General features: G+C 41.8%; 1 protein-coding gene across 1 annotated transcript in view; it reads right to left on the bottom strand.

The window, feature by feature from the left end:
- LOC147722710 (uncharacterized) overlaps positions 1–17,898 on the bottom strand; it is an 819,082-nt gene that overhangs the window by 425,296 nt on the left and 375,888 nt on the right. Inside the window, exon 4 of the mRNA XM_086967362.1 lies at positions 6,937–7,554. Coding sequence (XP_086823488.1) covers positions 6,937–7,554 — 618 coding nt within the window. The remainder of the gene's footprint in view (positions 1–6,936; positions 7,555–17,898) is intronic.

Here is a 17,898-nt window from a genome sequence, read left to right as displayed (position 1 = left end):
TAATAATGCCAGAGAATTTGCAGCCCTGACTGATAGGGCGGACATGGAGGAAAATCTCTTGCCAATGGCATCAAGTTTTCTCCCCTCTTTATCAGGAGGCGCTGTTATTGCCGCTGACGGGTTGCTGGACCTCTGCTGAGCGGCCTGTGATATAACCGAGTCAGGTTTAGTTTGGCCATTTAAACATGCGGGTGCAGTGTCTGGGGCTTTGTACTTCCTTTCAAGTCTAGCCGGCACTGGAATAAGAGAGGAAGGATTTTTCATTATTTTAAGTCTTTGCTCCCATATATAATCGATTACTGGAATGGAGCGAGCAGATCTCTTGAAGGGTTCCTTAAAATCATGAAGGAAACAGTCCTGTGTTTCTGATGTTATTTGAATGTTGAACCTTGCAGCCGCTCTCCCTACGATATTATGGAATCCCCCTAAATCTTCAGGGGGTGAATCGTCCTGTACTTGGTCTAGTGATGCTGAATCCACGTTGGCGTTATCCTCAGAATCATCATCATCATCATGTATTTCACCTTCCTCCTCTTGTGCTTCGTCACCTCTCATTTCTTCTTCATATTCATCCTCATCCGAAGAAATTTGAGGAGGTAATCTCTCTTGTTCCTGACGCACAACCAGCGGAGGTGGCCGCTGTTGATGTTGAGGAGTTGGCGCTTCCTGTTGTGCCTGTACTCCTGATGTAGGGGAAGATGATGGGAATCTTTGTTTATAGTCCGCAATTAGAAACTGGAGGTCAGAGACAATTGACGCTGGAAGGCACACGATAGGCTGGACAGTGGTATGCTGTTGAACTTCCTCTTGAATTGTAACCTCCTCTAACTCTTCACAGTCCGAACTCTCATGAACTTTTATGTTAAGATGAGATGGACTGGACGCTATGGGAAACATGGCCTCCATCTCAGGATCTTCTGCTTCGGTGCCTGACCTAATCATGGGTTCACACTCCGCAACTCTGGGCATTAAGCTTGCTTAATCTCCACAACGGCCCCCCGCGGCGGGATGCCTGGCTTTCACCTTGGGGATGCCCTGTAGGGGCTATCTCACAGGGAAATGCCAGGACGGGTTCCCAAGGCAAGCGCGGAGATACCCCTTCGGGGGTCGATTCTGGCACTATATAAGAAACATAATAATAATAAGATTCTAGGAACTGCGTTGGCAGCAGTTGTTGGACCTTGCTAGGTGAGGTCATCTCGGGTGTCACCCGGCATGATGACATTTTAAAATGTGTATATGTATATTTCAATGAGGGAGAGCCTTTAGATTGTGGATCCGTTGACGCGGTGTCCGTCGACGGTGGAGCGTCTATGAATTTGGAAGATTTATCAGGAATTTTCATCGTCGGCTGTATCGTCGTCATTGATGTTCTCGTCGACGACGACGACAATGATTTCTTCATCGACAGCGGCGTTGACACTGTAGTAGTCGACGATGATGGCATCGTCGACGCTGTCCTCGTTGACGGTGGTGTCGACGACGATGGCTTCGTCGACGGTGTCCTCGTCGACGGTGTCCTCGTCGACGAGGTAGTCTTCGTCGACAATGTAGTCTTCGTCGACGGTGGGGTTGTCGTCGACGATGAGATCTTCGTCGATGCTGAAGTCCTCGTCGACGATGGGATTTTCGTCGACGCTGAAAGCTTCGCCTTTGTCGACGATGAAGCCGACGTCGACGGGAGCGTCGATAGATGCGTCGTCGACGGTTTTGTGACAGGAATGATAGAAAGTATTGACCTACCCATCGTCGACGATATTGTAGAAGTCGATGCCATGGAGAAAGTAGATGCCGTGGATGTCGAAATGGAGACTGTCGACATCGTCACAGGCAGGCCAGAAGACACCATAGCAGGCTTCTTGAAGTCTGTCATCTGAAGAGAAGGTTTCTGAGGCTTGACCTTAGGATGACCCTCCATGGACTTTGGCTTCTTGTGAGGAGGCGCAGCAGACTGACCTGGGGATGTCTGTCGAGGCCTTTTAGGAGAGGATTGGAAACTCCTGAAGGAACACTCGCTCTCACCTGAAGAGACTGCTTGATCTTTGTCCTTTAGTCTCTGAAGCCACAGAAGCAGGCGCCCTTCCCTGTCCTTCAAAGTTTTGACCGGGAGAGTGCGACAAATCTTACATTCCTTGGCAGAAGGCTGAGGATAGAGGCAATACAAGCAGTCTTCATGCTTGTCCTCTATATGTAACCTCATTTTGCTACAAGAGGCACAGGGTCTAAAGAGCCCTTTTTTAGGAGTAGTAGACATAATAAATACCAATACTCCTTCCAAAGCTGAAACTTGAGAGAAAATAGGATAAATCCAAAGATATGGGAAAAAAACTGAGCAGAGCTCAGTGGAGACTCCCTTAGCACGACGTGCGGTAGAAAATCTGAGGGACTAGGGCTCCTTCCAGGAAGGTGAGGACGGTGATAGTAGCTGATTGGCTCCTGGCCAAAGTTTGGTCCTTTTTACATAAGGACCTAGATAGGCTACTAATGTAAGGCCTCTGGCCTAGTACTAAGTATATGTCTATGTGACATTACTATTATTATTTACCGGGGACTCCCACCCCGACGACGGGGAATGATTCAGGCATGTGAATCTATGAAAGATACCCATAATACTGGATAAGTCACTCCTATGGCAGGCCTTAACAATCCTGGAGGCAGAGTGTTTGGTTTTATGTCAGATGGTGCTCTAGCATGAGCTGAGCCTGTCTGCAGCTGTCGGGACCAACTCCCTTAGCTGTTCCGGGAAAATCTCATACCATATAATCTTAAATGCATTATAATCCATCGCGGTTATGTGCTAACTTTGGTTTGGCTTTATCAAAACATGACATGTTTGGTGTCATACGTTTTGGAATACTACCCCCTCGCCAGTCCTGGTGACGGGGGTAGCATTCCACCCTTCTAGAGGGAGAAGACATGTTACTTTACTAAAACGCAGTTAATCCTAACCAGAGCCTCAGCATCACAAAATGGATGCTGCTGCCACAGACACAAGTCTGACCTCCTGCTGCTGACCGAAACTTGGCAGAGGAGGCCTGGACAAAGGGTTTCCTGTCACAGGGAGGTGTCACACCACCCCAGACAGGAGATAGTGGATTGTAGCAGGAAGGTTTGAAAGAAACTAGGCACTGCCTGGGGAGCACAAGGCTTCCCCTTGTATAATCCGGTCAAACCGGTTCTGGGGCACACCAGCCCCAGTCCCAGCTCGACCCTGGACAAAGGGAAAGGGGTGTATCCACCCCCTTCCTGTGTCCCACCCATAGGAGGGACCAAGCAGATAATCCAGCCCCCCAGTTTGGAATAAAGGTGGGAGCAGTGCCATGCACTCAGATTATCCTGACTGAAACTTATGAAATGAAACTCTGGAACCTTCGACATCCTACTCAACGTAAAAGACTGAAGAATCTCCCTTGTGGTCAAGGAGTGACCACCCTGTGCAAACAGCCACCATCCAGCGCGTCACCATTTGCTTTGTTGCAGTTCCCGCTGGAACTCGAGCAACAGAGATCGAGAAGACCCAGCGTTCCTGCCTTCTTACAGCCCGATCCACAGTCCCAGCGAATCTGAGACCCGTGGAGGCGGCCTGAAGCGTGGGGCCGGCCATTTTGGAAAGACCACGATGTGCTGACCGTGCAGCTTTGAGGCTCCAACGAAGCTGTGCATTGGGGTTTGAGAAGCCATAGCCCTGAGCAGCTTTTGGTCCGGCTATGCACTTAACAAAGAAAAAACACAGATTGTGCTAAATAGTAAAAGCGAAGTGAGGGGTGCACGCGTTGTGGAACAAGCTACATATTTAGGAGTCTACATAACATCTGATCTTGAAAATCTGGTTAATCTAAATCTGAAACCAATGACAGCTGCAATGTAGAAAGACCTCCAACGCCTAGACAACTTACACCTCTCTATTATTGGAAGAGTGAATGCTATTAAAATGGTCTTCTTTTCCAAAATATTATATCTATTTAGGGCAATTTGCCTAGAATTCTCATCTTCCTGTTTCAAATCAATAGAACGGATGTTCTCAAACTCTATCTGGGCATATTCACAACCTCGCCGGGCATATAAGCTCCTTACTCTGCAAAGGATAGAGGAGGATTAGCTCTCCCAAACCTAAAAGCATATTATTGGGCAACAGTGCTATTATACAGTAATGAGCTATTACAGAATAGCGGGAAAGGGAAGGAGAGAGAGGACCATATGCATTCTATTTTTCCACTGCTTTTAGGCCGTGAGAGCAGAGGGTATCTTTGGTGACATCCACACGATAGCTACCACAAAAAAAGTTACCTTTAAAACTTTATTTAGTGGATTCAAAGTATGGAAGACTGTTAGAAAAGTGCTTGGTATAGGGAGATTGTCCTTCTATAACCCCCTAGAAAAAAATCCACTTCTGCCGGAAATTTTCAATGATAGTTACATACACAAATGGCGTGATGTGGGAATTGTCCAAATAGGCTGCCTCCTTTCCTCAGGCGGGATTCAATCCTTTGAAGAATTGAAAAATAATTATGGTCTGGCTTGGCGAGTTCTTTTTTAAGTATCTTTGAATCAGAGCCTTTTTAAAAAGGTAGGGGGAAGGGGGTGTATGAAAAAGATAATTTAGTATAAACACTAATGCATGGCAAAAAAAACACTATTGGGGGAATTTATTCTCTTATCAATGCACTTTTTCCGAATGATTTGGTAAAAACCTCGCAGAAATGGCAAGAGAAAGTTGGAATGTCAAATGACAAGTTTAATTATGCTTTTCTAATGTCACAAACAATACTCATGTCAACCAAATTGCAAGCACAATTTTTTAAAACCTGTTTTTTTTATATTATACACTGGATGAAATAGCCAAGTGGGGAAGTGGCAAGAGCACGTGTTGTTCTAGATGCAGGATCTATAGTGCTGACTCTGTAAATATCTCCTCTACTTGTGATGGATTAATATCTATCAAACAAGACATAGGGAGATTTTTATCCACAGTTCTGCAAAACCTGGTAGTTTTATCTAGCGATGGTGTCTTACTAGGGGCAGCAGATCCTAGCAATGAATAGAGCATGAACTCATCTTCATAGCTATGGAGGTCTTTAGGTTGTGTATTGCCTCAGCATGGCTGGACATTGCTGCTCCGTCATTTCAACAATGGTTAGCCAGATTTCTTAGCCTCTCAAATATTGAAAATATTATAAACGAAGGGCAGAAAGTGACTTAAAAGAGAGTTAAAAATGTGGACTCCTCTAATAGAATGATGCCAGTCTCAAGGCTGTAATTAAATATATTCTTAGTTTAAGCTGTTAGGAATGGCAATGCTTCAAATGTTAGGAGTTAATAAATGTAACTGTATGCATACTTGTCTGATGGGGGTAGGGAGAAGGGTGAAAATTGTTGTTCAAAAACTGAATAAAGATATTTTTTTTTAAAAAAAAGAACTGCAGTGGCAATTGTCAAAGCTATCAATATTTTTCAAGAGAAGTAAAAAAATACAATATGCATAAAGTATTACATGGTCTATGTTCTATTCTACATTTAATAAACCAGAAGAACGTTTATGAAAAATCATTAAAGTACTTTCATTGACTATTGCTGTTATCACTAGATGTATATATAAGGTACAATGTCCCAATAGGTATCAATAAATAAGGCAATTTCAAAGGTGCATGCATCAAGCATTACAGGCAAAGGACAACAAGGAGTCTCAATTCATTTGTGAAAGGCTTATTAATCACCGTTTTTGTTGCAAATGGGGGATACAGTTAAAAAGCAGCACTGTACATGAAAGCATTCATGAAACAACCCAAATAGCACTTGATGACAAGGTGATAACAAGGTGAAAGTGACGACGCAAGTGAACGTGGTGAACAGCGTGGTCGGCGCAAAGTGACAAGAAATATTCAGTGAAGGCTCCAAAATAAATTCACATTATTTCAATGTTTTTAGTAGAACACAGTTATGAGCCTAGAGGTAATGCGCCAAAGAATTGCGCTGCAATTGTCGACGGCGTTTCGATCCTCGGTGATTTGGGATCCTCTTCAGGACAGGGTTGATGATTGATGGAGTGCTGAGGTAGAAGAACGCTGGCACTGGGTAGTAACCAGTTGTGCCGAAGCTATGGATGCAGGCGATCAGAGGGTGAAGCAGTGATCCTTCCCGGGAGAGTTCAAGTCTCAAAGATTGGAGCCGGTGCCGCGCCTGAGTGAATCTTGCGCTGGGACAGATTAAATCAGTGGTGCGAGTTCCGACTAGCACCGGCTCCAATCTTTGAGACTTGAACTCCCCCGGGAAGGATCACTGCTTCACCCTCTGATCGCCTGCATCCATAGCTTCGGCACGACTGGTTACTACCCAGTGCCAGCGTTCTTCTACCTCAGCACTCCATGAATCATCAACCCTGTCCTGAAGAGGATCCCAAATCACTGAGGATCGAAAAGCCGTCGACAATTGCAGCGCAATTCTTTGGCGCATTACCTCTAGGCTCATAACTCTGTTCTACTTAAAACATTGAAATAATGTGAATTTATTTTGGAGCCTTCACTGAATATTTCTTGTCACTTTGCGCCGACCACGCTGTTCACCACGTTCACTTGCGTCGTCACTTTCACCTTGTTATCACCTTGTCACCAAGTGCTATTTGGGTTGTTTCATGAATGCTTTCATGTACAGTGCTGCTTTTTAACTGTATCCCCCAGTTGCAACAATTAATAAGCCTTTCACAAATGAATTGAGACTCCTTGTTGTCCTTTGCCTGTATTGCTTGATGCATGCACCTTTGAACTTGCCTTATTTATTGATACCTATTGGGACACTGTACCTTATATATACCGTATACCCAGTCCCAGTTTGGTTTATGGGTTTCACTCCTGTTCTTTTTCGTTATCACTAGATGATCACACATATTACTAATATTGTATACATTATTGTCTCAGAACAGACATTTAGATTTTTACTCACAATATCTGGCCTTCCAAGTTTCAGGCACGAAGTATATGACGATTCCACAGGTCTGGAACTTTTTATTCCTAAAATGCTTCTAGTCAAGGAAGAATCCAGGGCAAGAAGATTTCTGTTGAAATCGGACTGGTAACCGGCAAAACGAGTGGCAATACTTGCATTGTTATTCCATCCTCTTTGTGCAGCTTCATTTGGTCTTTCAGAATTCATGAAATGAAGGACGTCCACAATGGAATTTCTATTTTTTCTGATTTTTTCAGTCTGAGAAGCACTGCAATTCTTGTTCAAATGCGAAACACTACCGTTTTGTTCTTTTGGTTTGGCTTTCTGTGAATCCTTTGTCTTCGTGCCAGAAGGGCCACAGCAACTACAGCAGCCTTTCTTAGTTACTATTGAACTCACTTTAGCCATTAAAACTTGTGTTTTGCTTGGTGGCGCAGGCAGGCATGAATATTCTTTCAAAACACTTTCTTCAAGGTCTTCATCATCATCGTGATGTGCAATATTATGGGTCAATAGTCGTACTAAAAGCTCTTGTTTCGTTGTCACATCTTCTAGAAGTTGCACAGTGGTAATGTCAGGTTTTAGCAGGCTGAAAAAGGAGTTTCTGCCGTTGAGCTGAAAAAATGAATAAAAATTATGTTTGAAATGATCATAACAATTATTTTGCTTCCAGATATGATTAAAATTATGCTTAGCTGATGAGAGAAGAACTTACGATATATTTTACTTTATAAAAACACAAATGAGAACTACTGTTGAATATGGAGAGGGGCCATGACTCACTAAATGCAAAGCCTTGAGCGAGGCATGATGCCCCTACATTTCCTCAACAATGGTAATAAATAACATATTACACTGTGCTTATCTGCATATATAGTTTATTTCCTCATGTGTATGTTTTTTTAACAAAATGTATTTAACCAAAATCAGAGTTCAAGCGGTTAAATGTGTCCAGTATGGTAAAATTACACTGACGAGAGAGATATGAACATTAGCAAATTGGCCTTCTTCTGGAATGTAATTGTTGCATGCAAACTTTGTGGCAGTAAGAAATGTTTCCTAATGTCAATCTTGTTGAACTGTGGTAAGAAGCTCGACCTTTGCACTATAGTAATAAATGCACGGAAATATACATATATGTACACATAGTTATACATATTATGTATATATATATATATATATATATTACCTACTGGCGGTCGCCAGTAGGTATATATAGTTAGGATTTTTTCTCTATGGGATTTTTGAAAATTCTATGTCTAATAACTTTGGCGTTTGTGGACAGAATTGTCTGAAATTTTCAGGAAAATGGAACATTTTGTTTCTGAGCAGCCCATGACAATTTGGGGGGGTTTCATCAAGGGGGGGCCGAGAAAAAAGGGGGGTCCCAAAACGCGTTTTTCCCATGTTAATTTCCATAGGGCGGTTGGCCTCACTTTTAGCTCGAACGGCTGAATGGATTTGCACGAAACTTGGCATAATTGTAGGGACTGTTAGCCCGATGTGCCTTTGCTAGGTCTCAATATATGTACTCCAGTGGATTTTGAGTAATTTAGGTTCAAAAAAATATATAAATCTGGGCGGAGCCTAACCACACATCTGATCTGATTGGCTGTCAGCACTTCATCCAAAAAGTGTTGGCAGCCATCTTGGGACCAATATACATGATAGCACCTCATTAAAAAGCATTGTAGTTAATAGAGGGTTTTAGGACTTTAGTTACATTATAAATCATTTGTTGATGGTACCATACTCGTTTTAGGAATTGTGGTGGGTTCTAAGGTGATTTTACCATGTGAAAAAACCTTCTGCTGTGATATCATGAATATTGTTTGGAAGAGAACTAATATCTCATGATTTTCCCACAGTGGTTTGGAAGGGGATCTATAAGCTAAACTGAAAGCATATTTTCTGTAAATTCACATTATCTTTCTCAGTCATGTGAAAATGAAGTCTGACATTCTCAGTAAAACATGTACATCCAACAAGGACAGAGACTGTCAGTTGATTCCTTTGTGTTCTACTGCAGCCTCCTAGAGTGTTCTAAAGAACAACTAGAGCGCTAACAGTCCTATTTATTACAAAGGTATGGCACACCTGAAGCCATCTTGATTGGAATAAAGTGGTAACTCTTAAAACATTTAATTTAAAAAGAAACAACATGAGGGGGTATATTTTGCCATAGAAAGTATGATTAGTGCTGCAGAATGAAAAATTATGGCACATTTTGAGTGACTTCTCAAATCCTTTTCTATTTCATTAAAACATTCTGACATGCAGTCTCCCAAAATGGCCACCAGAGACAAAAGAGCCCAAATGTAGCCCAAATATCACCCAGATGTAGCCCAAGTATAGCCCAATGACAGAATGTCCCAGAGTGTTCTAAAGAACAACTAGAGCGCTAACAGTCCTACTTATTACAAAGGTATGGCACACCTGAAGCCATCTTGATTGGAATAAAGTGGTAACTCTTAAAACATTTAATTTAAAAAGAAACAACATGAGGGGGTATATTTTGCCATAGAAAGTATGATTAGTGCTGCAGAATGAAAAATTAGGGCACATTTTGAGTGACTTCTCAAATCCTTTTCTATTTCATTAAAACATTCTGACATGCAGTCTCCCAAAATGGCCACCAGAGACAAAAGAGCCCAAATGTAGCCCAAATATCACCCAGATGTAGCCCAAGTATAGCCCAATGACAGAATGTCACAGAGTGTTCTAAAGAACAACTAGAGCGCTAACAGTCCTACTTATTACAAAGGTATAGCACACCTGCAGCCATCGTGATGGGAATAAAGTGGTAACTCTTAAAACATTTAATTTAAAAAGGAACAAAATGAGGGGGTATATTATGCAATAGAAGGTATTATTAGTGCTGCAGAAAGAAAAATTAGGGCACATTTTGAGTGACTTTTCAAATCCTCTTCTATTTCATTAAAAAATTCTGACATGCAGTCTCCCAAAATGGCTACCAGAGACAAAAGAGCCCAAATGTAGCCCAAATATCACCCAGATGTAGCCCAAGTATAGCCCAATGACAGAATGTCCCAGAGTGTTCTAAAGAACAACTAGAGCGCTAACAGTCCTACTTATTACAAAGGTATGGCACACCTGAAGCCATCTTGATTGGAATAAAGTGGTAACTCTTAAAACATTTAATTTAAAAAGGAACAAAATGAGGGGGTATATTTTGCCATATGAATTATGATTAGTGCTGCAGAAAGAAAAATTAGGGCACATTTTGAGTGACTTCTCAAACCCTCTTCAATTTCATTAAAAAAAGTCTGACATGTAGACTGAAACATGCACTTTGAATACCAGCAGCAGACGTCCCTGGTGAGCAGTAGCTTTACTACAGTGATCTAATGTGCAACTAGAGTGCTAACATTCAGAATTTATGGCAAATGTTTGACACATCTGAATGCCTTCTTGATGGAACCAAAGTAAACAAGCATTGAAAATGCAATAGATCTCGCCCTTGTTTAAGTTAAAGCCATTCTGTTTGTAATGAGGTGACTTTTTGGCTTTGCTTTTATTAGTGTTTTTTCAACTTTCATGTAAATAACATGCATCTGTATGCATATAAGTATATGTATGCATGCATTTATGTTTGTATTTATATAGATATACAGATGATATATGTTTATATATGTATGTATATATATATATTCACTGAAAAAACCATAGGTTATAGACCATATATAGTTAGGAATTAGCATTTACAAAACCTTGAAAATTCATAGAAAAAATCATAGGTTATAGACCATATATAGTTAGGAATTAGCATTTACAAAACCTTGAAAATTCACTGAAAAAACCATAGGTTAATAGACCATATATAGTTAGGAATTCGCATTTACAAAACCTTATTTTACTCACACAAAACCATTGAAATTCCATATATAGTTAGTTGCACTAACTATATATCGCGCACCCGCAATCCACTGCTGATGATGTCACATATTACATCATTCATGACATGGTCAGTGACATCACTGATGACATCACTGATGACATCTCAAATGACATCACTGATGACATCACTGATGACAACATCCAGTGACTGCATGTTTCTGTAAAGTTAAAATATGTCTTACATATTGAAGAATGAGTTGATGTATAAGTGTCTGGATGAAGGATTTAGTAGGTGCATGACTGACTGTATGAGTGAGTGATTAAATGTGTCTCACTGAGTGCATGGGTTAGTGACTAAACTGTCTTAATTTGTGCATCATTATGTCTGTTGTTCTGTAAACTGTTGCATGTGTTGATAAGTAGCTATATGAGTAACTATATGGGTTATTGATTGGTTGCCCAAGTATTTGTATGGGAGACTGAGTGTGTGTGTGGGTGGCTGGGAGGTGTATGACTCTGTGCATAGATGTGTGAGCAGTTGATTCACTAGATGTATGGTTTCAAAAGTGCATGTGGAAACAGCTGTATGGACGGTTGACTGTGTGCATGAGTGTATTGGTGAGTGAATGGATATCTCAGTGCTACATGTCAAAGTAAGTACATATGTAAAACACAGTACATGTGAGAGTTGACATATATAAATAACTGTGCATAAGAGCCAGTGAATGTGTGAGTGGCTGTATGGATCATTGTGAACTTGTATCAGGGATTGTATAAGAGAGTAAATATGTGTTAGTATATGTTTGAATAAGTAAAGTTTGTATAACTGTATAGTTGAGGAAATGGAGGTGTGATTGATTCTTTGAATGACTGACTAGGTGTGTGAGTAACTCCATGGATGAGTGACAGTCTGTGAGTGTCTGTTTACACTGATTGTATCTAAGGTTATATTAGAGTCTGAAGAGGTTCATCGTATTATCACATGAATGATATCATCAGTGATGTGATCAGTAATGTCAAATGAGATGTCATCAGTGATGTCATCAGTGATGTCATTTGAGATGTCATCAGTGATGTCATTTGAGATGTCATCAGTGATGTCATCAGTGATGTCACTGACCATGTCATGAATAATGTAATATGTGACATCATCAGCAGTGGATTGCGGGTGCGCGATATATAGTTAGTGCAACTAACTATATATGGAATTTCAATGGTTTTGTGTGAGTAAAATAAGGTTTTGTAAATGCGAATTCCTAACTATATATGGTCTATAACCTATGGTTTTTTCAGTGAATATATATATATATATATTCACTGAAAAAACCATAGGTTATAGACCATATATAGTTAGGGATTAGCATTTAAAAAACCTTATTTTATTTGCACAAAACCATTGAAATTCCATATATAGTTAGTTGCACTAACTATATATCGCGGACCCGCAATCCACTGCTAATGATGTCACATATTACATCATTCATGACATGGTCAGTGACATCACTGATGACATCACTGATGACATCTCAAATGACATCACTGATGACATCACTGATGACATCTTAAATGACATCACTGATGACATCACTGACATCTCATTTGACATTACTGATTACATCACTGATGATATCATTTATGTGATAATACATCTTCAGACTCTAATATAACCTTTGATACACTCAGTGTAAACAGGCACTCACAGACTGTCACACATCCATGGAGTTACTCACACACCTATTCAGTCATGCAAAGAATCAATCACATCTCCATTTCCTTAACTATACAGTTATACACACCTTACTTATTCAAACATATACTAACACATATTTACTCTCTTATACAATCCTTGATACAAGTTCACAATGATTCATACAGCCACTCTCACATTCACTGACTCTTATGTTCAGTTATTTATATATGTCAACTCTCACATGGAGTGTGTTTTACATATGTACTTACTTTGACATGTAGAACTGAGATATCCATTCACTCACCAATATACTCATGCACACAGTCAACTGTCCATACAGCTGTTTCTACATGCACTTTTGAACCCATACACCTAGGGAATCAACCGCTCACACATCTATGCACAGAGTTATACACCTCCCAGCCACCCACACACACACTCAGTCTCCCATACAAATACTTGGGCAACCATTCAATAACCCATATAGTTACTGATATAGCTACTGATTTAAACATGCAGCAGTTTACAGAAGAACATAAATATTGATTGCCAAATTAAGACACTTTAATCACTAACCCATGCACTCAGTGAGACACATTTAATCATTCTCTCATACAGTCAGTCATGCACCTACTAAATCCTTCATCCAGACACTTATACATCCACTCATTCTTCAATATGTAAGACATATTTTAACTTTACAGAAACATACAGTCACTGGGTGTTGTCATCAGTGATGTCATCAGTGATGTCATTTGAGATGTCATCAGTGATGTCATCAGTGATGTCACTGACCATGTCATGAATGATGTAATATGTGACATCATTAGCAGTGGATTGCGGGTCCGCGATATATAGTTAGTGCAACTAACTATATATGGAATTTCAATGGTTTTGTGCAAATAAAATAAGGTTTTTTAAATGCTAATCCCTAACTATATATGGTCTATAACCTATGGTTTTTTCAGTGAATTTTCAAGGTTTTGTAAATGCAAATTCCTAACTATATATGGTCTATAACCTATGGTTTTTTCTGTGAATTTCATTGGTTTTTTAAAAGCTAATATCTATAGCTGTAAAATATATTCTTTATTAAGTGACGTATCACGTAGCCCGTGAGACGCCTCATGATGCATCGCATAACCGTGACGTATCGTCTCTGCAGCGCAAACCAAACCCAAAACGTAAGCGCGCCAGAACACGCTTAAAGATATATATATATTTTTTTAACCTTAATTAGACAAAATCCACACGTGCACATATCACAAACGTTCAAAAAACACAATATGTCGGACTCCCGTTACGCTGCCGGTTAGCTGCCCGGTTAACGTACCAGGAAGCACCTTTACCGCGAAAAATCGCAATTTTTTTTTTTCACCCCCCAGGGAACTTTAATAGCCCCCTCATCAATCCTAGGGGTTCAGGAGGGGTCTGCCTTACCCCTTTCATTCATTTACACCTTGTTTTTTTTTCCACCTCTTGTCTCTCGATCCCACAGAGAGACAAGATGGCGGCCGCTCCAGACTGTTTACAATGATAACAGCCAATCAGCTTCTCCTCAGACTCCCGTTACACTGCCGATTAGCTTCCCGGTAGCTGCCCGGTTAGCTGCCCAGTTCGCGTACCAAGACGCGTCTCTACGGCGAAAAAATCGGATTTTTTTGTTTGTTTTTTTTTGGCCCCACGTGGCTTTATAATATCCCCCTCATCAATCCTAGGGGGTCAGAAGGGGTCTACCTTGCCCTCTTTCCTTCATTTCCCCCTTTGTTTTGGCCTCCTCTTGTCTCTCGATCCTACCGAGAGACAAGATGGCGGCCGCTCCGGACTGTTTACAATATTGACAGCCAATCAGCTACTCCTCAGACTCCCGTTACACTGCCGGTTAGCTTCCCGGTTAGCTGCCCGGTTAGCTGCCCGGTTCGCGAACCAAGATGCGTCTCTACGGCGAAAAAATCTGATATTTTTTTTTTTTGGGTTACACTGCCGGTTAGCTTCCTGGTTAGCTGCCCGGTTAGCTGCCCGGTTCGCGAACCAAGACGCGTCTCTACGGCGAAAAAATCGGATTTTTTTTTTTTTGGGGTTACACTGCCGGTTAGCTTCCCGGTTAGCTGCCCGGTTAGCTGCCCGGTTCGCGAACCAAGACGCGTCTCTATGGCGAAAAAATCGGATTTTTTTTTTTTTTTTTTTGGGCCCGGCGTGGCTCTATAATATCCCCCTCATCAATCCTAGGGGGTCAGAAGGGGTCTACCTTGCCCTCTTTCCTTCATTTCCCCCTTTGTTTTGGCCTCCTCTTGTCTCTCGATCCTACCGAGAGACAAGATGGCGGCCGCTCCGGACTGTTTACAATATTGACAGCCAATCAGCTACTCCTCAGACTCCCGTTACACTGCCGGTTAGCTTCCCGGTTAGCTGCCCGGTTAGCTGCCCGGTTCGCGAACCAAGACGCATCTCTACGGCGAAAAAATCTGATTTTTTTTTTTTTTTTGGGTTACACTGCCGGTTAGCTTCCCGGTTAAGCTGCCCGGTTAGCTGCCCGGTTCGCGAACCAAGACGCGTCTCTACGGCGAAAAAATCGGATTTTTTTTTTTTTTTTTTTTGGGCCCGGCGTGGCTCTATAATATCCCCCTCATCAATCCTAGGGGGTCAGAAGGGGTCTACCTTGCCCCCTTTCCTTCATTTCCCCCTTTGTTTTGGCCTCCTCTTGTCTCTCGATCCTACCGAGAGACAAGATGGCGGCCGCACCGGACTGTTTAGAATGTTGACAGACACCGGAGAGCCAATCAGCTTCGCTTCGCAAAGTTCCGATACGCGAAAAGTTCGCGAACCGGAGCGCTGCCCGGAGCGCTGTTACAGATATATATCTTGATTTAAACGTTAATTTCTCAAAATCCACTGAAGCACATATATTGAGACCTAGCAAAGGCACATCGGGCTAACAGTCCCTACAATTTTGCCAAGTTTCGTGCAAATCCATTCAGCCGTTCGAGCTAAAAGTGAGTCCAACCGCCCTATGGAAAACTCAATGTTAAAAACGCGTTTTGGGACCCCCCTTTTTTCTCAGCCCCCCCTTGACGAAACCCCCCCAAATTTCCAGGAGCTGCTCAGAAACAAAATGTGCCATTTTCCTGAAAATTTCAGCCGATTCCGTCCACAAACGCCAAAGTTATTAGACATAGAATTTTCAGAAATCCCATAGGGAAAAAATCCTAACTATATATACCTACTGGCGACCGCCAGTAGGTAATATATATATATATATATATATATATATATATATATATATATATATATATATATATATATATATATATATAATCCAAAAAGGGTCCTTCCGGGATCGTTCTCCCATCATCAGTTGGCGCGTTTCGTCGGCGAACCCAAAGCCGAAAATGTCAATATAAACACCAGTATGCTTCAAAGCAATACGAGCACTCAGGAGTATGGATGCTGATTTTTATTACTTAGAAAACGTTACGCGTTTCGACACCAGTTGTGCCTTGATCACACGTTAACCAGAATGACATTTTGGGCTCATTTAAATAAATTGAAGTAAAACAGACATAAACAATGATGAGGTAACAATAGAAGGTAGCTCACAAGTGTACGTGAATATGTCGGCCATTTTGTAGTGGTAAAAAAGTGAAGGTAAATAATATGTACTCAACACAATTACTTATTGTGTACTCTTTTCACCTGGGTGTATACATGACACCTACTCAAGATTTGTAAAGGTGCCTTATACTTCTTCTGCTGGTACATCCTACCGTAAGAAATTGTACCTTCTATGGTCTAGTGCCGGAACAGGAGCGCTGCCAGGAAATTACATAGCCCGTTTTCTAAGGAATAAAAATCAGCATCCATACTCCTGAGTGCGCGTATTGCTTTGGAGCGTACTGTTGTTTATATATATATATATATACAGTCAGCTTCTCCTCCTTACGGTGCAGAGAACCACAGGACACAACAGGATTTCTTAAGTTGGTTTATTTAATGAGGCTTGCATGACCGGTTTCGGCGTGATGCCTTTTTCCAAATGCGCTCTCAAAGCAGGGTGTTTCCTCTTACAATTTTTGTTAAGCTGGCTCCTCCTCCCAATTGGTGGTTGGCCCACCTGCACCACGTTCGCCGTGCTTGCATTAATTATCTAGGGACTACCAGTCCCATGGTGCTGCAAGCTGCTATATGCGGTGCCGGTGAAGAGGAAAAAACGTTGCATTTTCAAAGTGTTCATTTTTAAAATCCATTTATTTCGCCCATCAAACTCCGTGTGTAAATGATTTGTTAGGACGCAGGTATTCACTCACGACGCCCTTTTCCCAGAGGTTAATGATGGTGGGTCAAGTCCATAATCCGATACCTCGGCTACAAACAACAAAGTTCCCATGTAGTCTTGACCTACTTCTTTGAAAGGGTCCTGTGTGCGCGCCATAGGTAGCGCGATTTAATGCAGTCAGCTTCTCCTCCTTGCGGTGCAGAGAACCACAGGACACAACAGGATTTTTTAAGTTGGTTTATTTAATGTGGCTTGCATGACCGGTTTCGGCGTGATGCCTTTTTCCAAATGCGCTCTCAAAGCAGGGTGTTTCCTCTTACAATTTTTGTTAAGCTGGCTCCTCCTCCCAAGTGGTGGTTGGCCCACCTGCACCAAGTTCGCCGTGCTTGCACTAATTATCTAGGGACTACCAGTCCCATGGTGCTGCAAGCTGCTACATGCGGTGCCGGTGAAGAGGAAAAACGTTGCATTTTCAAAGTGTTCATTTTTAAAATCCATTTCTTTCGCCCATCAAACTCCGTGTGTAAATGATTTGTTAGGACGCAGGTATTCACTCACGACGCCCTTTTCCCAGAGGTTAATGATGGTGGGTCAAGTCCATAATCCGATACCTCGGCTACAAACAACAAAGTTCCCATGTAGTCTTGACCTACCTCTTTGAAAGGGTCCTGTGTGCGCGCCATAGGTAGCGCGATTTAATGCAGTCAGCTTCTCCTCCTTACGGTGCAGAGAACCATAGGACACAACAGGATTTCTTAAGTTGGTTTATTTAATATATATATATATATATATATATATATATATATATATATATATATATATATATATATATATATATTCACTCGGATCTCCTGCACAGCACTGCAACGTGAAGGAATCACAAGCCACTCCAGCCGGATAGGGTTTCAGATATTTTTAATGGGCACAAAGAAGACGCGTTTCGAGCGCACAGGCTCTTGGTCATATTGGTATATATTTATTGTTAGAAACAAGGTCTCTAGTTGGCAGGGGTATGCACGATAGTCCAAGTAGCCCTCAAATTCTGCCCCCGAAGAATGCCGCCGCCACCCGCAGCCCGCCTGACTGTGGGCGGAGCCACCGGACGGAAGTGACGCGTGCGGCCCGGAAGTGCAGCCGG

The sequence above is a fragment of the Lissotriton vulgaris genome, chromosome 4_1 (assembly GCF_964263255.1).
Source record: "Lissotriton vulgaris chromosome 4_1, aLisVul1.2, whole genome shotgun sequence".
Taxonomy (NCBI): domain Eukaryota; kingdom Metazoa; phylum Chordata; class Amphibia; order Caudata; family Salamandridae; genus Lissotriton; species Lissotriton vulgaris.
The sequence above is the reverse complement of the archived record's forward strand: the minus strand, read 5'-3'. Positions and strand labels throughout refer to the sequence as shown.